Below are 24,528 nucleotides of genomic sequence, written 5' to 3'. Positions count from 1 at the left end.
TATTAAAGGCTAGAAAAAGGGGGGGAGGGGAAAAACTCGCAAGACGTTTTCGTCTTGCGAAGCAAGCCCATAGGGAAATTCGTCTTGCGAAGCGCCTCGAAAAACGGAAAACCCTTTCGTCTAGCGGGTTTTTCGTCTTGCGAGGCATTCGTCTTGCGGGGCACCACTGTATGATATTATCCAGCCTTAGTACAGCTGCAGAACAAAGACTTAGATGAAAAATGAATTACATGTAACTGGGGGAGGGGGGTGCAGCAGCTCAGAAGAACAACTTTGTGTAAGGTGGAAAACAGGAATAAGCACTGATACTGAAGGGATTGTGCAGCTGTGAACAGCCCATTATACTTACCACGAAAGGTATTTCTGGAGACCCCACAAAAGCTGCTGCCAGATTGGGATTTAGGCTTGGCACCACCTGGCAGTCAAAATGCAACACTACAAGCTTTGTAACAAAAATAAAGAATTCAAATAGGAAGCTGCTGTTTAAGTGGCTGGAAGGACGTGCTGCAGCAGCCTCCTTCCACAGGCAGCCTCAGCTGAGGCAAAAGTGTCAATTTTGTAATGCTTAAGAAGCCTGGAAGGTGTCGACCATGTGGGTGCTTTGAAAATCTCTTGCAGAGGGGCATTTAGGGAGAAGGATGCGGGGGCTGCCCTAGTTGAGTGAGCCGTGATTCCGGTAGGTGGAGGAAGGTTGAGAGAGACGTAAGCCGACGAGATGCATCCTCTCAGCCATCAGACTCTCTTTCCCATCAAGGGAGGATGAAAGCAGATGAACAGGACACAGCAACGCCCTTTTGGAGAGATTCCCAAATAGAATGTACTGTGTCTCCATCTGAAAATGGCAGCACTTTATGAACTGGTTGAAAAACGTGAGGTCTAATACCATTCCAAGGGATCCAGCTATCCACAGATCCCTGATGTACATTTTCCTTGAAGAACATGCTTCACTGCTGCTATATCCAGTACTGGAGTTAACAGATTTATGTTCACTGATTTCAGTGGGTATACTCAAGAGTAGGGTTAATGCCAGCTATCACCTATAGCATGAATAAGAGTAGCTCCTAACCTCAGCTGCTGCCTGTTGTGACATAACAAAGCATGCCAGCTGCAAGTGGGGGGGACAGGAAGATCTCCGTGACAACCTAGTGCAGCAACAGTGTCCAGATTGGTCCAGTGTTGTCACATGATGGCAGTGGGGTCAGCTCAGCTCCTCTCTGCCCCCAGAACGATGCTGCCAGTGGAAATTTCGCCTGCCCATTCTCTCAGCAGGTAGAACGGGGGCTCTGCGGCACCAGAATGACTCTGGCATCACTCCAAAGGCAGAGGCCAGTGCCGCTAGATGTATAGACACTTCTGCCTATCCAACATCCCCACAACCTAGAGCAAAGGGGGTTTGGATTGCTCTGTAGCAGGTAGGTTGCTTCTTTTGTTTTCTAGATTTCTCCCTTCGACCCTACGAAACATGGTCCAGCAGACTATTAAACGTACAGGTAGAGGGACCCCTGACCATTAGGTCCAGTCGTGACCGACTCTGGGGTTGCGGCGCTCATCTCGCTTTATTGGCCGAGGGAGCCGGCATACAGCTTCCGGGTCATGTGGCCACCATGACTAAGCCGCTTCTGGCAAACCAGAGCAACGCACGGAAATGCTGTTTACCTTCCCGCCGGAGTGGTACCTATTTGCACTTTGACGTGCTTTCGAACTGCTAGGCTGGCAGGAGCAGGGATCAAGCAACTGGAGCTCACCCCGTCGCAGGGATTCGAACCTCCGACGTTCTGATCGGCAAGTCCTAGGCTCTGTGGTTTAACCCATAGCGCCACCCGCGTCCCCCAGCAGACTGTACAAAGGCATAAAAAGAATATGTTTCAAATATATTCCTGAAACTTCTTAATATACTTACATACATTTGTTCCAGGATTGGGATTATAACTTTCTAATAAATCTAAACTAAAATTAGTAATTTACATCTAATGATTAGATGCTAAAGCTGCAATCCTACTTATTAGGGAGTAAGCTCCATTTAAAAACAGCAGGAGCTACTTGCAGTAAACATGCACAGAATTGCACTGGTAAAGCTTGCGAGAAGTTTTTCATTTATTTTCACCCGAGGCATTTCTTCTTTATTATTCCTGTTGTTATTTGGAATGTCAAAATGAAATTTCACTAGACCCATGAGAAGACAGAGTTCAATTAAATTAACTAACAGCCTGTGTACTCATGTGCCCTCTAGTGGGCGAGTTCCCTTATTTAATAAATGAGACATTCATTAAACACCTACTCCATAAAAGTATTTCCTAATGGCAATCAAGACGTGGGGATTAGTCACTTAATTTAGCTGACATTTTCTAAAAAACTATTTATGATGACAAATAGACTACTTTAAAATTATAAAAGAGATCAGCCTTTCAACAACAGTTCCAGAAGATGATTTTTATTTTTTTAAGGCAGTTAATTAGGCTTTCACCAAAATGCCTGAACAGTATTTTACTATTGATTTTGAACAGAGTCTTGAAGAGGAATGGCAAATTATGAAGTGTTTATAGCATGCAAACCTCTCCAGCTAGAGATACTTGTTATTCTATTGTTTAGGGAAGTTTTTAATGTTTGATGTTTTATTGCTTTATTATTACTAATAATAATATTCTGTTGGGAGCCACCCAAAGTGGTTGGGGAAACCCAGCCACATGGGTGGGGTATAAATAATAATAATAATAAATTATTATTATTATTCTAACTCCCCTCAAGCAGGAACCCATATGCAACCTCGCTAAACATCCTACTAGAAAAGGACACTGTCCCAGAAAGAAATACATCCTAAATTCCCTCTTTCGGCGATATTTTCAGGGTTGTCTATCTCAGTGTTTCCCAACCGGTGTTCCGCGGCACACGCGGGACGTCGGCTGGTGTGCCGTGGGAGGGAGGCGGGCAAGTCGGGCGGCGAGAGGCGGGGCGGCGGCGGCGAGCACACGCGGGGCGGGGAGCGAGCTCCCTCCCACATCCCATCGCCCCGTGCTCCGCGCTGGTGTCCGCAAGCCTTGCGCACCCGGGGGATCTCCCCCCGGGAGCGCAAGGCTTGCGGGCAGCAGCCTGCAGCGCGGAGCACGGGGCGCCCTCCGGAGGACGCCCCGTGCTCCACGCAGGTGTCCGCAAGCCTTGCGCACCCGGGGGATCTCCCCCCGGGAGCGCAAGGCTTGCGGGCAGCAGCCTGCAGCGCGGAGCACGGGGCGCCCTCCGGAGGACTCCCCGTGCTCCACGCAGGTGTCCGCAAGCCTTGCGCACCCGGGGGATCTCCCCCCGGGAGCGCAAGGCTTGCGGGCAGCAGCCTGCAGCGCGGAGCACGGGGCGCCCTCCGGAGGACGCCCCGTGCTCCGTGCTGGTGTCGGCCAGCCTTGCGCACCCGGGGGATCTCCCCCCGGGAGCGCAAGGCTTGCGGGCGTCAGCTGGCAGCGCGGAGCACGGGGCGCCCTCCGGAGGACGCCCCGTGCTCCACGCAGGTGTCCGCAAGCCTTGCGCACCCGGGGGATCTCCCCCCGGGAGCGCAAGGCTTGCGGGCGTCAGCTGGCAGCGCGGAGCACGGGGCGCCCTTCGGAGGCCACCCCGTGCTCCGCGCTGGTGTTGGCAAGTCTTGCGCACCGGGGGATCTCCCCCCGGGAGCGCAAGGCTTGCGGGCAGCAGCCTGCAGCGCGGAGAACGGGGCGCCCTCCAGAGGACGCCCCGTGCTCCGCGCTGGTGTTGGCCAGCCTTGCGCACCCGGGGGATCTCCCCCCGGGAGCGCAAGGCTTGCGGGCGGCAGCTGGCAGCGCGGAGCACGGGGCACCCTTCGGAGGACGCCCCGTGCTCCGCGCTGGTGTTGGCCAGCCTTGCGCACCCGGGGGGCACATGGGGCGCCCTGAAACAGAGGGTTCCCCATGCTGCGGACTGTAGCCTGCCGCCGGACACGCGGGGCGCCCTGAAGCAGAGCGCCCCTCGCGCCAGGCAGACATGGGCCAGCCCCACAAGCTCGGGGGACAGCGGGGAGGCGCAGCACCGCCATCCCACTGTTCCCCGACCTGGTTTTTTGGGGGGGAAATAAAGGAAAAAAAATTTTCCTTTATTTCCCCCCTCAAAAAAGTAGGTGCGTCCTATGGGACGGAGCGTCCTATGGGACGAAAAATACGGTACTTACTATTTCATAATAAAGTAATTATAAAATACTTTCTTTGTGTTTATTTGATTCCTATTAAAGAGAGTTACTTTATATATAGTCAATATAGGCACAGAGTTAATTTTTTAAACATTTTCTAATGGTGGTGTGCCTCGAGATTTTTTTCATGAAACAAGTGTGCCTTTGCCCAAAAAAGGTTGGGAAACACTGGTCTATCTAATGTGTTGATAGCCAAAATCTGGGCCAAAATCACAACCTGAGTTATATTAATGGGATAGACTGAACTCTGAGACCACAAATGGTACACAGCTATACAACATGGGCCTATGTCTGTGTATTTGTGGTGGATACACAAGGTAGGCAACTGCATTTACTACCTCATTACTACTGAGGGAGCACACTTAAAAATACAGAAAAGACCTCAACAGATGTTCTGGTCAATCCTCCCCATGGGTAGGCAAACTAAGGCCCGGGGGCCGGATCCGGGCCAATTGCCTTCTGAATCCGGCCCACGGATGTTCCAGGAATCAGTGTGTTTTTACATGAGTAGAATGTGTCCTTTTATTTAAAATGCATCTCTGGGTTATTTGTGAGGCCTGCCTGGTGTTTTTACATGAGTAGATTGTGTGCTTTTATTTAAAATGCATCTCTGGGTTATCTGTGGGGTAGGAATTCGTTCTGTTTTTTCCTTCCAAAATATAGTCCGGACCCCCCACAAGGTCTGAGGGACAGTGGACCAGACCCTTGCTGGAAAAGTTTGCTGACTCCTGCTCTGGACAATCTGACAGTGTTTTTTTACTATTATTGATTAATTAAAATTGTATACTGCTCTTCATCTAAAGATCACAGGGCGGTTCAAAACCTAAAAATACAAAACGAGAACACAAAATGCATAACAAAAAACACCAAACCAATAGCCCACCCCCAACACATTTTAAAAGGCCACAGATTGTTTAATCTACCAAAGGCCTGGTTATAGCCTCCCCACAGAAAGCATTGCACAAATGGGAAACCAGTGAATAAAAAGGTCCATTCTTGTGTTGCCACCCTCCAGACCTCTCATGGAGGGGGCACATGAGGAAGGGCCTCAGATGGCTATTGCAGGATTTGGGTTGGTTCATAGGGAGGCATTGCAATCCTGAGCAGCTAAGGCTTCATAGATCAAAACCAGAACTTTGAATTGGGCCCGGAAAGTGGCAGTCAGGTCAGGATCATTGTTACGTGCTCAAACCGTCTTGCCTCTGGAGAGCAATGTGGCTGCTGAACTCTGCACCAGAGGAAGTTTCCAAACCATCTTTAGAGGCAGCACCACATATGACATTCTGCTATAATCTAACCTCGACATTAAAGGGTAAAGGGACCTCGTGACCGACGCTGGGGTTTGCTGTGCTCATCTCGCTCTACTGCCTGAGGGAGCCGGCATACAGCTTCTGGGTCATGTGGCCAGCATGACTATGCCACTTCTGGCAAACCAGAGCAGCACACGGAAACGCTGTTTACCTCCCCGCCAGAGCGGTACCTATTTATCTACTTGCATTTTTATGTGCTTTCAAACTGCTAGGTTGGCAGGAGCAGGGACTGAGCAACGGGAGCTCACCCCGTCGCGGGGATTCGAACCGCCGACCTTCTGATCAGCAAGTCCTAGGCTCTGTGGTTTAACCCACAGCGCCGCCCTCGACATTACCAGGGCACAAACAACAGAAATTAGGCTATCCTTGTCTAGATAGGGATGCACTCTGTGCCATCTAGGCCACCTGAGCCTCAAGTGACAGCAAAGGATCTAGGAGTAGCCCCCAGGCTATGAACCCAGTCCTTCAGAGGAAGTGTAACCCCATCAAGACATTTAAACTGCCCCCTAGTCCCCCCTGCAACAGAAGCAACAGCAAGTGGAGTGGAGATAGCCCCGCTTTCATTTCAGCACACAGAAAATGATGGATTCAGGGATGGCTCTTAGACATATAGGTTCAGTTAAGCGCATTTTGTTTAGTCAATAAAGCTTAGTGAAATGTTCCAGAAGAGAAAATAACAGATGTTAGTCAACAGCATAAAAACTTGGTAAAATACAAGCTAGCATTACGGATCTAAAGCACACTGATGCAGAGTTGAGATACCTTTCCGATTCATAATGACCTAGGTCGTCGAGCAGGCAAGCAAAGACACGAGGCTCTCAAAAGAGGAGACTGACTTGGTGCTACAATGAAGGAATATTTATAAAATTCTAGAATTCTGTAAGAGTTGGAAGGGACTGCAAGGCTCATCTATTCCAACCCCTGCAAAGCAGGGATGTTTTGCCCAACATGGGGCTCAAACCCATGACCTTGAGATTAAGTATCTCATGTTCTACCAAACATAGGAGCCAACTCCTGTGGGCCGAGGTCCCTTCAGCCCTCCCAACAAAATATTTGAGGGGGCTGCCCCCACCCAAAAAGTTGATGGGCATTGCCGTTCAAATTGTGTACACATACCGTTTCTTGTGATTGATTGTGCAGAGTGGGACTTACTTGGGCCCCCCAAATATTTTTTTCAAGTTGGCACCCCGCTACCAATTGAACTACACTAAATTTTCCTTTGAAGAATATAAATTTATGAGACGTTGCTAAGCTTAATTGATAACGAAGACATTTCTAAGTTTAACTGCTAACTATCACCATTACCAGAGGGAAAAGAAAATCATTCTAAATTAGAGCAAGATACTACATTCCTCAAAATATCTGAGCATATGAAATAAATCCAGGAAATCTCAGCTACAAAATAATACATATCAAGTTTCTTGGACACAGAAGCATGCCTGGGGCACATCTGACCATACTAAAAATTGTCAATTAGAAATTCCTGTGTGGTCTTGTATCTCTGGGAAAACAAGGTTGTCTGGTTAGTTGGGACCAGTTTGCAACTTACTACTCGTGTGGTTGATGACTTTGCTGCAAGTGTGGCTTATTGCTTGTAATTGATGTCTTCTAAGAGAAGCTTAAAGTTTTGTGATTTTATGACAGGAGAAACAGTCATAGTAGGAATAGGGGACCAAGAGCTTGGAATGCCCATGTGGTCTCCATCACTTGTTAGGATGAAGAGGAAACCCCAAAGAGATAACTTGGATGGAAGGTTTAATTATTTTAATTAGGTTTAATTATTTTAATTAATTTTACCTTTCCCACCCCGACCTGGCAACAGCTATCCATGCGATGGTCACCTCCAGGTTTGACTACTGTAATTCGCTCTACGCGGGGCTGCCCTTGAAGCTGTCCCAGAAACTCCAGCAGGTGCAGAATGCTGCAGCGAGGCTCCTCACGGGGTCTCTGCCATGGGAGCATATTCACCCAGTGCTTTTCCAGCTGCACTGGCTCCCAGTGGAGTACAGGGTCAGATTTAAGGTGCTGGTTTTGACCTTTAAAGCCCTTCACGGCCTAGGACCCTCGTACCTACGGGACCGCCTCTCCCAGTATGCCCCACGGAGGACCTTAAGGTCCATAAATAGCAACACCCTAGAGGTCCCGGGCCCTAAGGAAGTTAGATTAGCCTCAACCAGAGCTAGGGCCTTCTCAACACTGGCTCCGGCCTGGTGGAACGCTCTGTCTCATGAGACCAGGGCCCTGCGGGATCTGATTTCTTTCCGCAGGGCCTGTAAGACAGAGTTGTTCCACCTGGCCTTTGGCTTAGAATCAGTTTGATTCCCTCCCCGTCTTTCTTTTTCCTTTCTCCTCCGGTGAAGAGGCTACATCCTAATGTTTTAATGTTGTATTTTAATCTTTTTAAATTGTATTTTAATCAACTTGTTTTTGTTATTGGTTGTTAGCTGCCCTGAGCCCGGTCTTGGCTGGGGAGGGCGGGGTATAAATAAAAAATTATTATTATTATTAATTGGACTACATTGGCTTGAGGGAAATAATTAATATGCGCATCAGTTATGGGGCCTGATTCATTGACTCTGGGACCAGCTAAAGCATTTAGCAAGTATTTGCCACATTTTTACAGGAAGCCCTTCCTAACATCCAGGACAAATCAATTTGGTTACCAACTGAGTCAGTTATTTCTTATCTTGTCATAGAAGACAAGGAAAAAAAACACCGTGAGCCCCATCTGAATTGAGGCAATATTTTATATATTATCAAATCCCAATTCAGCCTTTTATTTTCCAATTAAACCTATTCTGATGTTCATCCTAAATTGTATTCTTCACTTTACTAAGCATATTTTTGTAGATCTCATTTGATTCTTTCCAGCTTCACACTCTCATTCTTGAAGCATGGCAAACAGAAGTGAACACATTATTCAGACAAAGGCTTCACTGATGCTGAATTTAGCAATATAACTGTTTCCAGTGTCTTATAATATGTAATGACAGCATCCATTTATTTATGGCACAGGTGAGATGTGACCACTGCATGACAACACTGCTTCAGATACATCCCAAGGAATTTGAAGATCTAGTCTGCAGTCTTTTGCGCATTGACCTTGCAAAGTCCCATTGATCCCAAGTTAGTGTGTGGAAGACTGCAAAGTTGCTTTTCTAAATTCTTTTTCAGATTCTGTGCCTAACATTTGTACACAAAATGACCGTATTCTTTAATCTGAAATCCTGACAACATTGTCAATTAGTGATGTTACTGGCTGGAAGAGGTAGCAAGTGATTTCAAGATGGCAGAGTTTAGAGGGCTTTAAAAAGATGCATGTAAAGCTATCTGTGTAATAAGAAGAGCAAACAAAATATTTATTTTAGCTTGCATTTATCACACACCTCCTAATAGCTTAATTTTATCTTATGACAGTTCCTTTGACTAGTGTTAACCTTGATCAAGCGTATTATAGGGTACGCATTTTCAGCAGCTGCATGCTGTGCCTTCTTTGTATTATCCACTATACAGATTCAGCTTATTATATGCACACATCAGAAGTCTCCTGTGACTTCTTTTGAAGACCTAACTGTATAAAAAAGAGAAAGCAGATGCATGCTGTGTCCCTTCCACAGCACCAAAAATACCTCTGAGAATTACCACCCGACTAATTTCCTCCAGTCAGAGAAGTGACGCTTTGGATTGACACTTTCTAATCAGTTGTGAGGGAGGGGAAAATAAGTAAATAATTTATTTTGACAGTCCCTTCATAATGTATTGTGACAGCCCATAAGCCTATATATTCAAAAATTCCATTTCATGCATTTTGCAAAATTTAATTCCAGAAAAATCGTGTGTGTGTGTGTATACATTCCAGAACCCTATTTAACAAAATATAATTTTTAAAAGACAATTCTTTTGTATTTCAGAAGTTGCTTTGCAAAATTAGCAGATGTTTAAATTGTCCCAAAACAACAGGATTTAAAGAGAATCCCTATATAAATCATGTAGATGTCACAGTCCCTGATTACACTGAAATTAAAGTTTTACAGCATATTTCATTAGCGCTACTGGTCTTTGCTTGGACTCAATTACCTCTTTAGCATGCTCAGTTCTGGAGAGGCCTGGCCTACAGCATGGCATATGCTATCACTGAGAAATGAGATTACGAGAAAAGGGGTACAGAACAGTCCCATGTCAACCAGGAATGGCCAAATTTGTCCATCTTGGTTTCATTCCATTTCTCATTTTTCAAATCTTAATCTCAGTTCCTCAATTTCCACATCAGCTTGGGTGTGGATCTTTTTTTTAAAAGTCCTCTTTAAGGTTCATTAACATTTCATGCATATTTCTCCTAATAAACCTTTTCACAAGCAATTCCCCCTAATAGAAGGCATATTTTAATGTTATATTCATTAATATATGCATTTTTAAACACACTTTCCCCTAATATATGAATTTTTGATGCACATCATTTGGTTGGGGAAGAGCATTATGAAATAAAAGTGTGTGCATTTTGTAACAGTGTGCATTTCAAAGGATAGCTGTGTTGCAGTGCATATATTGTTTAAGGTAATGTAAACCGGGTAGTTTTGCATTAAAATGGGAACTGAATCACAGTTCTCTCCCTTCCCTAATGGCAACACTAACTAGGTCATGTCCCAACACTTTTGGCATCATGTTCACCAGCGCAACATTCGGTACAGTAGGATGTATTCCAAGTACAGGGTCAAAGCAGGTCACAGTGGTCTGACACACAACTGGATTTGTGCAATCGTCAGCAGATACCAAGAACACACATCTGTGATCGTGTTTCCCAAGGCCATTATGGAATTCCCCAGAGTTCCAGGATTATCTCCTGCATTATTGCAGCTCTGAACCAGAGACAGCGGAAAACAAATGAGCCCATCTCATGTTGCCCAGTCTCTTTGGGACACTGGCAGGCAACGCCTGCCCCCTTGCTTAACAGGTTTACTCCAGGCTGCAGCTGCTTGCTCCATTTGGGGGCCAGAAAGGAATTTTCTCATGTCTGGCTGCAGAAAAGCACATTTTTCGCCTTCCTTAAGTCCTCTGTAAGTTAGGATAGTATTCTCAATGGTCTTTGCACTGGACAACCATAACAACTTGGGAGGCGAGTCAGGAGAGGACTAAGTTGGACTAAGCACCTTTCCTAACACTCTTTTTTGTTATTTTTATTTTATTTTGACAAAGTAATAATCATAAATAAATAAGAATAAAAATGTGCACCCCACCACAGAGACCATTCCATAATAACTATCCAGCCTCCCAGAATTTCAACACCTCTTGCAATGGTTTGACCCCTTTCCATTTTAATGGTACAAATTCTACAAACAGCCTCCATAGCTCATCAAAATCATTTCTCCTGCATATTCCCTGTCTTACCTTAATCTCACATGTTAATTTATCATTAATAGCCATATCGCATACCACTTTATACCATTTTTCCATTTTATATTCTGCTTGCCCATTCCACTTCCTAGCTATCATAATTTGTGCAGCTGTCAATAATTTGGGGGGGGGGGTCCTAACACTTAGCAGAAAAACAAGGGCGTCCCCATAGCTAGGGACCTGCCTCTAATTATCAGCTATGGAATGTGGAATGGGAATGTCCAGCGGATCTGGGCACATGCTAGAAAAGGGACCTGCTCTTAGTCTAACCATATGCCCATAGCTGTCAACCTTCCCGTTTTTTGAGGGAAATTCTCTTATTCCAGTGCCGTTTCCCACTGCTTCCTGTGGCTATCCCGGATTCTTAGATATCCCATAGACTGTCCCCAGGACTAGTGAGGCTGCTGATCCCTTATTTTCAAGGCTGCTGATCCCTTATTTTCAAATCTGAAAGTTGACAGCTATGCATATGTCTAGAAAAAGGGTTTCACTGCAGTCAAAATCTTCAAGCTTGAGAATAGCACTCAAGTTGGGCTGTACACTGGATTTGGGTCAAGCACAAACCAAAACACTGTAAACAACTAAAAACTTTGGAAGGATTTCAAAAAAACCTGAGTGTTAAGAAAATATGGAGAACAGTATATGATGCAGTTGGAAAAGAATAACTATGGAAACCATGGAGGGGTGAAGGGAAGTCCAGGGATTCAGAGAATCCTATGTGTATATGATTATGATTTATTTGTGACGTTAACTGTTAAAGCTAAAAATGAATAAAATATATTTTTAAAAGAAAAAGCCAGGGCTGGGCAGGTGTGTGTGTGTGTGTGTGTGTGTGTGTGTAAAGGCAGGCATCTACATCAAAAAGCAGTATGGGGTTGCTTGTAAGGCAGCTTTCAAACAGCCCCACATTGCTCTTTGACTGATTGTCGGGGGCCTTCTGGCAGTTCCCTCACTGCGAGAAGTCAAGTTACAGGGAACCAGGCAGAGGGCCATCTCAGTAGTGGCACCCGCCCTGTGGAACGCCCTCCCACCAGATGTCAAAGAGACAAATAACTGCCAAACTTTTAGAAGACACCTGAAGGCAGCCGTGTTTAGGGAAGCTTTTAATGTTTAATAGGTTATTGTATTTTAGTGATTTGTTGGAAGCCGCCCAGAGTGGCTAGGGAAACCCAGTCAGATGGGCGGGGTATAAATAATAAACTTATTATTATTATTATTATTATATTATTATTATGCATGTTCCCAGCAGGAGAACACATAAGACAAAGCCAAGGTGAGCAGGACTGCATTGTCTGCTCACCAGCTAGTGAGCAGAAGGTTTATTCCTGGTTTCTGCAACACAACGGGAGGCGGGAAGGATACATCTATTTTCTCCTCCCTCTCCCACCCAACCGTAAGTTCAATAAGAGTTTCAAAACTCTTGATTAAGCCCACATTTGGGGTGGCGGTGAAGAAGACGCAGTTTCTCCTTCTTCCCTCACCCCCACACTCTACGACCATACACTTGATTAGCGTATAAAACCCTAAACAAACATTAGGGCAGCCCCCCCCCCATCAATTTGGGGCCCAGATCCAATTGGTCCCAGGTTGGAGCCTTGGACCCAAAGCAGATATGGGGTGTAGATAACCAGGCCATTTCTTCAAGTAAAGTTTGAGGTGGGGGAGAAAAAGTCCCACGCCAGCCACTCATTTCTTAATTGTAAATAATGAATAAAGTGTATCCAAATTCTAAACCCCAAATCAGGGTCCACTTCTTCCTTTTCAACCGCAATGGCACTGTTGTGGTCTGCACCGAAGCTCAACAACTGATGTGGAGTACCATATAATTTCCCCATTTCACTGCCCCTTCTCCTGTTTCCTCCTATATCGAACCACTACCTGCTGTCAATGCAAGCACAGCCCGCACTCCCTCTCCTGTGGTTGCCTATTAATACATGGCAGATAATGTGGATTGAGCCTTAGCCGAGAGGAACGGACTGTTTCAATAGTGCAGTAATTGGCCTTCCTCCTGGATTGTGACAAATGAAATGTTTATATTCAACTAACCAGGCAATAATTGTATACATTGAAATTTTCAAGGCACTTACACCAGAGACAAAGCCAATTAAGTCAATGAAATCTAAACAAGATTTGCAGGTCAGGCCTTAAAATTTCAATTAAACATTCCACTGATAGTATTGCGGCAACTAAGAAAACCTAGTTATTGGGAATGGCCCCGGAAAGCTAATTCCCAGATACTTTGTGACAGGCCCCAGATCGCCTGCCCCTTTCCTTCTCCCTTTAAAAAAAACAAAAAACAAAGTTTTGCTTTACTTTGCTTACAGGTACAGGGTAATAACCCAGCCACTCACCATCTTAATTTGCCCAGGCGTATCTATCCATATAATTTATCCTATGCCAGTTTTATTCAAATTTGTGTCATGGGCTTATGCCCAATGTCCTTTAGTCGAGGAATCCCTGAGGGTCAAAGGAGTCAAAGGTAATAACTGTTTAAAGGAAAGGTGAGCAAGGGCTCATCAACACTTCCGCTTGTCATGTGCTTTCTGGGCACGGATCTGAGCAGTTTTCCATTTGCCCCACCGCTTTCCCCAGGAAAATCTGCTCTTCAGCGCTGAATCGGGAGAAAAGGTCAACCCACAGAAATCACATTGAAATTACTCTGAGTCAGAGACAAAAGATTGGGTTTTCCCATGGGAAAATGGCAAGTCAAGTAGAAGTCTGGGTGAGCCCTTCATGCAGTGTTTCACAATCGGGGACTACATTTATTTTTATTTGTTTTATTTTTAAAATTTCTATACCGCTCTATTTACAGGTAGGTAGCCGTGTTGGTCTGCCATAGTCAAAACAAAATAAAAGAAAAAAAATTCCTTCCAGTAGCACCTTAAAGACCAACTAAGTTAGTTCTAGTTGGTCTTTAAGGTGCTACTGGAAGGAATTTTTTTTTCTTTTATTTTGTTTTGACTATACCGCTCTATATTTTTAAGAAAAATCTCAAAGTGGTTTACAGCATATTAAATTAATTAAACATAAACAAAACAATCTGAAGAAAGTCAAATATAAAGTATACAGTCAAAGCAAGATAACAGAAAACTAAAATATTATCTTAAAGATTTAAAAATAAAACATTATAAAGGAGGCCAACTACTGATATGGCCCCCTGGGGGCCCCAGGATATTCCAAGGGGGCCCCAGGTGAAAATCGCATAAATGGGGGGCCACAGCATGAGGCTGTGAGGGCCGCAGAGGGAAGTAAGAAGTGAAGGGGGAAAACTTTTTTTTAAATCCTGATTGGCTGGCTATCCACTTGGCCAATCACAAGCGGGTAAGGGAACGGTTCACCAGGGACTAGCGCTCCTTTTTGCCACGTGCATTTCTTGGGAGCAGTCCTGGTTTGCTTGTTGGGAAAGAATGATCACCAAGGCTTCCGTTTTGACCAGTAGAGCCTGTGATCTAGAACCCCCAGGTCAGGTAAGTGCGATGCCCTGGCTCTGCAAGGCGTGGGGTGAAATCCACCCCAGCACCCAGCCGAGTGGAGTCATCTGGTGCTGCTGACTTGCATCTAGTAAATAACTGTCTACTCAGAAGAAAGCCACACTGAATTCAGCGGGCCTTACTCCCAAATAAAGGTGTGTGGGACTATAGTGTTTTATCTAGGCAGCCAGAGCTCCTCTGGATGACAATATCTTTTTGCACTACGTCAGTGAGAACCACTTGCTATTAAAAATGCTCCCATATATATATAGAACTCCCTGTGTGCCTTTTGGAGTGTATCTGCAGGTTTTCCCCTCTGTGTCAACTAACTGGGGTCAAATAAGTGCTGTTTACTTTTTATAATACATGGAAGACGCATCTTCCTAGGGACGTTCTGGACTCTTCTTCCTTGGAGGTTTCTAAGAAGAGGTTAGATGGCCATCTGTCATGGATGCTTTAGCTGAGTTTTGTACATTGCAGGGGGCTGCACTAGACTATGACCCTTCCTTCCAGCTCTGTGATTCTATGTTTCTATATTTTTCAGCTTCAACAATATTTCATTATGTTCCTATCATTTTATGCAACTGTATTGTGTATAAATTATAAAAATAGTTACCTTTTCTACAAGTAGGACAGGGTGGGGGGACATGGGCATAGCCAGGATTTTTGTTGGGGGGGCAGGCTTTTGTTAGGGGGGCAGAACCTCAGATTTGTATTGTTTTTTGTTTAGATTTACTTATTTGGTGGGGCAGCTGCCCACCCCCGGCTATGCCCAGGGGGAAGGAAACAAGGTCGGAAGGGGGCCACGGTCAGAAAAAGGTTGGGAAATGCTGCTTAATGCATTATTTTTAAAGAGGTCATACTACAAGGCAAATACTTTCCATTAATTGTATTAATTCACCACAAGATGGCAGTGTACAAAACTCTGAATGAATACAAAGCATAAAATACTGCAAAATCCTCTTGTTATAGTCTTTAAGATCCAAAGATAAATGGTGTGTGTGTGTGCTGTTAACTAATTTTAATCATTTCCAATGATACTAAATTCAGAGAGAAAGAAACCCAAACCAACCAGCCACAACATGCTTACAACTAAACTCCATCTGTTTTCCCTTCAGCGTATATCAATTTGCAGAACTTCACTTTCCAAACAAACCCCAGGTAATTTGTCTTAGTTGTTTCAAATCTAAACATAAGTCTTATTTCAGATTTGCTGACTTATGAACCAATACCTTTTCTGTTGCTCCAGTGTAATAATCTTCATTGAAAATTCAGATATAAAACAGTGAGCTGGTTATCATATAATGTCAAACTACTGGTTTGACAAGACATGAGTAATCTGTGGGCTCATGCACTCCATGCTCACCTTCATTGTTCCGATTTCCCTCCCTGGTGTCCAGATATACAGCTAATCATAATTTGAAGCTATACCCAAACCAGAAAAAAGCTGTGATTTCCCCCTAATCAGGAATTCGGAAAGAATTAGCAGAGAAGGAGGGAGCATGCAAGCCGACAGCATATTACCAAACCGTTCTGTATGTGAACAGTGCCAAGGACTATTTATAGTGTTCAGGTGCTATTTAGAAAGTTTTCAGTTGGACTGCAAAGAAATTATCATAGCCAAAGATGGGGGTTTTATAGACCAAAAGTGTGAACTCAAAATTTCTAATTCTTGTCCAGCATGGAGGCAAGCATACAGAGAGATTTTGTGTTTCATATTATGTGAAAATGTGCTATTAGAGCTTTAAATAAACTCCTTAGTAGAAAATATGTGTTAATGTAAACCACCATGGACTTTGATTAACCTCCTGAAGCATTTTGAATTAATTATGCCTGATAATTCTTTTTCACATGTATGTACCACTGAACCAAGTCACTGCTTGATTTTCATAAGCTGCACTTTACCATCTGTGAGCTTGGCATGCAAGCAGAGATGCGTTTTACTTATTTGGTTCTGAAAACAAATACAAATATCTGAATAAAATAGCCAATGAGCAGCTTTACTCATTAGTTCTCAAATGATTCTGGATTTTCAAACTTCTTTAAGAGAATGAAGCAAGTCAGTCAGAGGTTTACCAGATGTCTGCATTTTTGTGTAGCCAAAAATGCTATGGGAAACCCAGAAATCCTCTACTCCAGAGATAAGAGGGTTGTAGATATCTCAGCCAGCTAATTTGTTGCCTTCAAGCTGCTGGTAACTATTGCTGCAAATTTTCTAAGATACTCATAACAAATCCAGCCTATGGATTGTATCTGGTACATCAAGGGTTTTTTGTGGCCCCCCTCAAAACTTGGCTTTAAAAGATATTATTTTAAAATAGCCTTTCTTTAGAATAATTGACTACTCCCATGGGCCCCCTCTCCTGTTGATGAAAAGTTTATTAGTGACCCTCAAAAGATTCCACAATATGTGTGTGTCTATAACTGCTTACGCTTTCCTCACTATGATGCCAAAGCCTTTTCATACCTCCAAGCACCCCACAAATTCCCCTTTTAATTTTTCTTAAATTACTGTTTCCATAAGTCTCTCTTGCGACAGTGTGATGCCAAAATGTTTATTTTGCCTCCAAAGCAAAATAATTTCAAAGCAAAAGCAATTTATTCTTTAAAATATTATTTTACAGAATTTAGTAATGAACATTGATTAAGAAACGATTGAAAACAGCACAGAATAATTGACAGGAAGTACAGTGGTACCTCGGGTTTAAGTACTTAATTCGTTCCGGAGGTCCGTTCTTAACCTGCAACTGTTCTTAACCTGAAGCACCACTTTAGCTAATGGGGCCTCCCGCTGCCGCCGCACCGCAGGATCACGATTTCTGTTCTCATCCTGAGGCAAGTTCTTAACCCAAGGTACTATTTCTGGGTTAGCGGAGTCTGTAACCTGAAGCATATGTAACCCGAGGTACCACTGTATTTTGGAAGGAAGTCTTGAGAATCATCTCATCTCACAGGCCTTGTTCACACCTCACATTAAGCTGTGAAAATCTGATCACGTATGATGGCATTTCTGCAGGTAAAAGGTAAAGGGACCCCTGACCATTAGGTCCAGTCGTGGCCGACTCTGGGGTTGCGGCGCTCATCTCGCTTTATTGGCCGAGGGAGCCAGTGTACAGCTTCCGGGTCATGTGGCCAGTAGGACTAAGCCGCTTCTGGCGAACCAGAGCAGCGCACGGAAATGCCGTTTACCTTCCCGCCGGAGCGGTTCCTATTTATCTACTTGCACTTTGATGTTCTTTCAAACTGCTAGGTTGACAGGAGCAGGGACTGAGCAACGAGAGCTCACCCTGTCGCGGGGATTCGAACCGCCGACCTTCTGATCGGCAAGCCCTAGGCTCTGTGGTTTAACCCACAGTGCCACCCAAGTCCCTTTTCTGCAGGTAGGTTATCTCAAAATACCACAAAGTGGCAGGAGAGCTGGGCAACTTGAAGCAGGACGCAAGTTCTGGACTTTTCATCCCACCTGCTGCTTCCCATCCCGAGAACTACTTTGCTTTCAGCTGGACTCCAAAGCTAGAATACGTCTGGCCACAACAATTGGTCAAGACAACTGTTTTGCAAAAACCGCTTTCCAATGCATGGATCTGCCCCAGTAGAATGCAGCTAACTCCTTTGTGTGTGCCCCTTCTGCAACTTGCTGGTATCTCATAATAGACCTATCCATGTATAAAAGGTTCCCTAACAGATAGCAAAGCTTGAAAAGCACTGATATGAAAGATCCTCTAGCTAGCAAGCTGGTGGATGTATCAGTCAAGAAAATGCACAGTTTACAAACTCTTATGGACAGGGAACTGAATTCCGCCACCTTAGGGTTGCTCATTAAAAAAGAAGTGGGAGTTCCTGCACCTCTTTTTCTGGAAAAAAAAACAGCACTGCTTACAGACCATAAGCAAATAATTAAATTGGGAGATGTGAGGAAGTCAGGAAAGAAGGTTACAAAGATAGTAAGTTAAAAAGTGGATTTTTTTTCTTTGTTATTTCATTTATATATATGTTTTTATTGGTTTCTTCTCTATCTTTTGTCTTTGATGTGAAGTATTCTTTTTTTATGTATGTTTGTTCTTTGATAAAAAAAAATCTTAATACCGTATTTTTCGCTCTATAACACGCACCTGACCATAACACGCACATAGTTTTTAGAGGAGGAAAACAAGAAAAAAATATTCTAAACGAAACAGTGGATATATGATTTTTGTGGTTCATGCTGTGGCCACAGACATGTGATCTGACGGTGAGTTTGGGGTAGCCCAATGCAAAAATCCTGAGGATCCATGTGGATCCATGCTTTGTAACCACGTTTTTGCGCCATTGCGACCCCATGAAACAGTGGGTGCGTGTGTTTTTTGGTGCAGGCTGTAGCCATGGATATGCTATGTGATCTGATGGTGAATTTGGGGTGACCTAGTGCAAAAATCCTGAGGATCCATGTGGATCCGTGCTTTGTAACCACGTTTTAAGTGGGGAGGGAAGGAAAAGAACTCAAGGGACAAGGAGCTCGCGTGGGGGGTGTGGAGAAGGATGCTGCTGATAATGCAGGAGAGGCTCCTCTCCGGCTTTGCTCCTTTAGAACAAGCAGGCTCTGCATCTCTCCCTCCTCCCCGGCAAGGAAACCATGATAGTAACCACTCTGAGACAAATCAAGAAAAATTGCGACCAACACTCTCCCCCAACGAGCGCAGTGAGGTCAAAACACACACACGCAGAGAGGGAACTGGCCCTAAAGTCGCAGGGCGCTGGGGGAGTGAACGGGAAGCAAGAGAAGGAGAAGGAGCCCTCACACACAGAGTGTCAATTCTAAAGTCGGAGGGACAGTGCAGGGAGAGTGAACGGGAAGCAGGAGGAGGAGAAGGAGCCCTCTCTCTCACACACACAGACACAGAGTGTCAATTCTAAAGTCGGAGGGACAGGGCAGGGAGAGTGAACGGGAAGCAGGAGGAGGAGAAGGAGCCCTCTCTCTCACACACACAGACACAGAGTGTCAATTCTAAAGTCGGAGGGACAGCGCAGGGGCGCAGGGAGAGCGAAGGGGAAGCAGGAGGAGGAGAACGATAGCTCAAGCACACACACACACAGCCCCTACAGTGGCTAATCCAAAATCGGACAGCAAAAAACTGCAGGCAGGGACAGAGAGTACGGGGTTGTTTTAAAGCAGCCAACCCCGCTCTGCTTCTCTCCCTCCTCCCGGCTAGGCTGGCTGAAAAGCTTCGCTGCTACTTAGCAGATCAGTGGGGAGGAGAGAGGAACATAGAGGACGGGTTTTTTTTAAAGCAGCCAAGCCCGCTCTGCTTCTCTCCCTCCTCCCCAGCTCGGCTCGCTGACAGGAGCCGCTTACACCTGCTTTGCTGTTTCAAAGCAAGCCACAGACTGCTCACAACTGCAGCAGATTCCCCCGCCATCTGTAGGCATTCGCTCCATAACACGCACAGACATTTCCCCTTACTTTCTAGGAGGAAAAATCTGCGTGTTATGGAGCGAAATTTACGGTAAATATTTTTTTAAAAAAATAAAAATTAAATTGTCAACTTACCTCTGCCAACACTACAATTAGGATAAGCTCGATTTTAGATTCTGGGAAAAGTCCATTTACTTGAGGTGACATGCCAATAAGGACACAATTGGTAACCACTGATATGACAGTCATAGTTTGAAAAGCCAACTGAAACAAAAAGAAAAAGAACCAGAATTCCTTTAACAAAAATATGTTTTCTTTTCTCAGGCTCCTGAATAGCCCTGACATTCCTCTTTGTTACATTCAAAAGTGCCAATAATCCAAAGTTTGGGGCAGGTATCTGCATGAAATCTGCCACTAATAGTCTGGCCAAACAGTCTAAAGATAGCTTAAAATCACATTCTATGATTCTATGAGTTGTGGCCAACCACGTTTGGAGGGTCGCAGGTTCCCCACCTCTACCCTAAATTGAATGCCCTGTAGCCTATAAAAGAAACATGTAAATCTGCCTTATCTGCAAGGAAAAAGATACTTCTTTTAAGAACTATAGAAGTCTTAAGACATTGTAGCTAAATACACTGACAGCTAAATCCCCACACAACATGTCTATTTCTTGTCTCTGTCATTTTGTAGCTATGCTTGCTTTTTAACTGAATTCTCAGTTTACTGTAAACTCATGGCATACTTTATAGACTTACCGTATTTTTCCGTATATAAGACTAGGTTATTTTCCCTTAAAAATAATGTCAAAAATTAGGGGGTGTCTTGTACTCTGGGCCATTTCCCCCCATTTTCTTAAATCTGAGTCCCCCAAAATAGGGGGCATCATACATGGGGGCATCTTATAGATGTAAAAATATGGTATATCCCACTTTTATACCCTTAAAAGAGAGGGAAAATGACTACTCATGTATTCCAATGACAAATAGAGAAACAAATAAAGAAATGACGAAGTTATTCAAACATTATGCATCTGAATGGATTACCTGCCATACACCAATATTCGCAGCAGGCTCTGAAAACGGGCGTTTAAAGATCCTGCACATTTTTAAGGCATCAGAATACATCTCTGTGATGTTGTTGAGCACTGCAAAAACAGCTGCCAAAGGGTAGACGCATGAAAAAAGGCTCACATAGCCAAACTGCAAGAACAACTCCAAATAATCATCAAAAGTACCCTGCAAGAAAAGAGAACAATTTAACCATAAATACAAGATTAGAAGCAGCTTTACAGATCCTGGCAGACCTACGTATTTTCCCAATTAGAAATATTAAAGTGGAGAGTGTGGGTGTAAAATAAAAAGCAGGGAGTGTAAGATTGACGTGAGCGGAGTATACACACCAACTATCTGTTTTCATTTCTATTCATTTGAAGATCAATTAAATCATCTTGTGTGGAACATGAGAGACAGTGTACAGCGCTGCTCCATGCCCAACATAAATCACCAGTTAGAATGAAGGTGATGTTTTAATAATTACATCCTCTCTTAAAGAACTGTGCTTGGTATGGCTTTTGCCCCAACTCTAAATTTACTAAATAAAACCTTACTAATTATTGTCAGGAAATCTGCCCCAAAGCCCAAGTAAATGTTTATTGGTGTTTCAAATGTGGCCAACACACAGGGAGTAAACAAACTGCTTTTAGGTAGAACAGCTGCCCCCAAGGTTGTTCGTCCGCCCAATCTGAGTCAGGAGATTCCAGACATCCCTAAGATCCCAAGAACCAAAAGCTGAAGTACCACGCTCTGCTTTCGGGGTCTCATGCAAAAGAAGCCAAATTATACAGTCACAGATGTGACTAAAAGAGTCCAGACAATGGTTTAGAATGAAGACGTAGATGTTTTCTAATCACAATTAAAATAGCAGCATATAATGAAGTCAGCTTATTGCATAGGAAAAATAAGAAAGGAAAATGCTATTAGGAATATAGGACTATCTGGGAAATCACAGAACAGGCAAAAAGGCTAAGCTAATCTAGCCTGATACATTAACAATGAATCCATGGCCCTATAACACAGGTGACAGTCAGGGAAGCAAAGGGAAAAGGTGAGGCATCACACGCGGCCTGTCGGTAATCCTTAATAACCAGCCAATTAGAAGATGTCTAGGCCAAAACTTTCCAGAGCTGAGAGTCTAGGCTATATGTGTGACTCCACAAGTGCAAAATTCTTCCCAATTAAATGAAGTTGTTGTCGTTGGCCTTTAAGCCTTGGTACAGAGAAGCCAGCACCCAGGTGCAATTAAAGAGAGTGTTAGCAGCCAGCAGAAAGAGAAACTGCTTCCTCATGAGCTTGCCTCTTTACCTGGAAGTCTGAGCTCCAGGCAGAACTAACGTTGATGAACAGGGCTGAGTACAAGACCCCCAACCTCTTGACAATTCTTATTATACGAAAACCTAAATCAAAAACTCTTAGAGCTAGTGCAACAGGTGGTCCGGGTGAATGGGATGAGCTTAGAATGGTCTTACTGGGAGCTCCCTTTTTGGAATATGATGTGGATTGCTTCACTTACTTCAAAAAGAAGTAAGATGTGGTATGCGTTTTATCAGAAGACAGATACAGCCAAACCTCAGTTGTCGAACGTAATCCATTCTGGAAAACCATTTGACTTCCAAAACGTTTGACAACCGAGGATCAAAGGGTGGTCAGCAAAGTCAATGGAGAAAAAAGAAAAAAAAAACTCCCCGGAAGCCATTCAGTTTCTGAAAATCGTTCAAAAACCAGAGCAGTTACTTCCGGGTTTTCAGATTTCAGGAGCCGAGACATGCGATAACGGATGCGTTTGGGAACCAAGGTGTGACCGTAGATAGATAGATAGATAGATAGATAGATAGATAGATAGATAGATATGGTAAGCCAGCCCTTCTGCTGAGTGGGGCCCTGGACCCTAAAGTCCTGATGGTACCACTATGTCACATGCACTAGGATTTACCTGCTGGGGAAAGATGGGGGGGGGTGAACTCAACATAATGCACTGGCTTGAACTAGCACAAAAATGTTTATTTTCTAACTATTCGGGGGGGGGGGCATTTATTTCCACTGTGAATTCCATTAAGGTTTCAAATATTTGCAATAGTCTTTTTTTTTTTTTTTTTTTTTAAGCTTTCACTTTTCAGATGCAATGAACCACGGAAGAGGATACAGTCAACTTACCGGATAGGTATCCATCCCTTTTTCCAGATTAACTTGCTCAAGCAAAGTCAGGTCAGTATCTATATCCAAAGCTTTCACCTTTTTCTTCACACTCTTGGTCCGCCTCTTTTGGAGCCAATAAGGCAGCACAGCTTCTACACATTGATTAAGGACTTGGGAAGTTATCAGCAAAGTTGCCAAGCTCTTTAAGAAAATTAAGCAAAGCAAACATGTAACGAGACTGTAGCAGTCCTTAAAAAGGGTATTCTATCTGCATTCAATTAACTAATGAGCATGTCCTGTGTAACAAGCACTACAGATCTAAGAATTCCACAATACACTGAACTGAAGCAAAGCAAATTTTTAGGCTGAATCTGAAAAAACAAGGATGGCAGCAATCACTGAAGCAGCTCATTTTGGTAGCAGTTTTCATTCCCACTAGCCTTACTATGTTAACAATTTCATGGTCAGCTGTTTACTAAAGAAAGGACAGACCCAGAAATTTGACTTAAAACTAAATCACACAAAAATTTAATTTGCAACCCACTTGTACCAGAGTATCTCAAACTTGTGTGAAGAAAGGATGCAGCTCTAAATGCTATTACAAGACTGAAAAGAGTATAAAAGTCACTACAATGTACGGCAAGTAAAGCAAAGAAGAACATGAAGCAATTATTTCACATTACAGCACAGTAGCCTTAAGTTCAGTCTTAAGGACTACCTATCACAGCAGAACAGCTGCAGAGATTCTGGAAGATATTTCCAAGCTTGAAATTATTATCTGAATCAGTCTAATGTAAATTAATAAAAAAAAAATTGGAGATATTAAGATAATCAGATAACTGAAACAATGTAAGATCACTCACCTGTCTCAAAAGTTTCATATCAAACATGACAAAAGCAATGTAGAATAACGATGCAAAGCAATTTAAAAAGTTGAACTGCAAAAGAAAAAAATAAATATATATTCAATTCCATCATCAGTTCAAGATGGGAAAACTAAGGACATAACAATCTCAGGAAGGCCTCTTCCCTCCCCACCATCTGCCATCCTGCGATGATTCCTCTACAATTGTTATTTTAGAAAATAAACTTCCCAAGGAGAAAATGGGATTGATCTGGTCAAGAGACCTTATGTTGCCAATTAATCTTGGGTAATTTAGTCAAACATAGATTATGCACTAAAAGAACACATCTGGCTAATCAGTTTTCCTTATCAGTTTTTTAGCATTCATATCGAATATTTCTGATTTTTGTTTTTTAAAACACAGATCTACTGGGCACATACACAGCAAAAATCCACAGATCTTAGGATACCATAGATTTAATCTACCACATACCCATCTTAACACCCAGGGGACCTCTGGTGTGCCAAGCCTCTGAATCTGGCCCTTGCAATTTGCCCTGGGTTACATGTTCCCTTTCCCACCGCTGAGTGCAATCTCCAATCAACGGCAGTAGGGAAGGAGTTTAAACTTCGGTCCCTATGGTCTTCCCCACTCCGCACTGCTCTGGAGCAAGAGGAAAGAAGGAGCTTGATGCAGCTCAACGCTACCTGGAGAGAAACGATCTTCCCTGTCTCACCATGCAGCAT

At 43.8% G+C, this 24,528-nt stretch overlaps 1 protein-coding gene and 1 long non-coding RNA gene across 5 annotated transcripts in view; one reads left to right on the top strand and one right to left on the bottom strand.

Annotated features, from left to right (window-relative positions):
- Nucleotides 1-24,528, bottom strand: part of ANO10 (anoctamin 10) — a 99,192-nt gene that overhangs the window by 56,521 nt on the left and 18,143 nt on the right. For all 4 annotated transcript variants that reach the window (XR_014161520.1, XR_014161521.1, XM_081882083.1 and 1 more), the window contains exons 8-11: nt 23,801-23,875; nt 22,956-23,138; nt 20,790-20,981; nt 19,882-20,010 (exon numbers count right to left, since the gene is read on the bottom strand). Coding sequence is in view for 2 of the 4 variants with exons in the window: in XM_081882083.1 (XP_081738209.1) it covers nt 19,882-20,010; nt 20,790-20,981; nt 22,956-23,138; nt 23,801-23,875 (579 nt within the window). In the remaining 2 variants the exon portion in view is untranslated. The remainder of the gene's footprint in view (nt 1-19,881; nt 20,011-20,789; nt 20,982-22,955; nt 23,139-23,800; nt 23,876-24,528) is intronic.
- LOC309325756 lies at nt 355-23,034 on the top strand. Its single transcript, XR_014149966.1, has 4 exons — nt 355-1,412; nt 8,509-8,619; nt 15,473-15,515; nt 22,905-23,034. It is a non-coding gene; the product is annotated as an uncharacterized lncRNA (long non-coding RNA).

Source organism: Podarcis erhardii, assembly GCF_964252035.2.
Source record: "Podarcis erhardii genome assembly, chromosome: 12".
Classification (NCBI taxonomy): Eukaryota; Metazoa; Chordata; class Lepidosauria; order Squamata; family Lacertidae; genus Podarcis; species Podarcis erhardii.
This window is presented reverse-complemented; position numbering and strand designations above follow the sequence as displayed.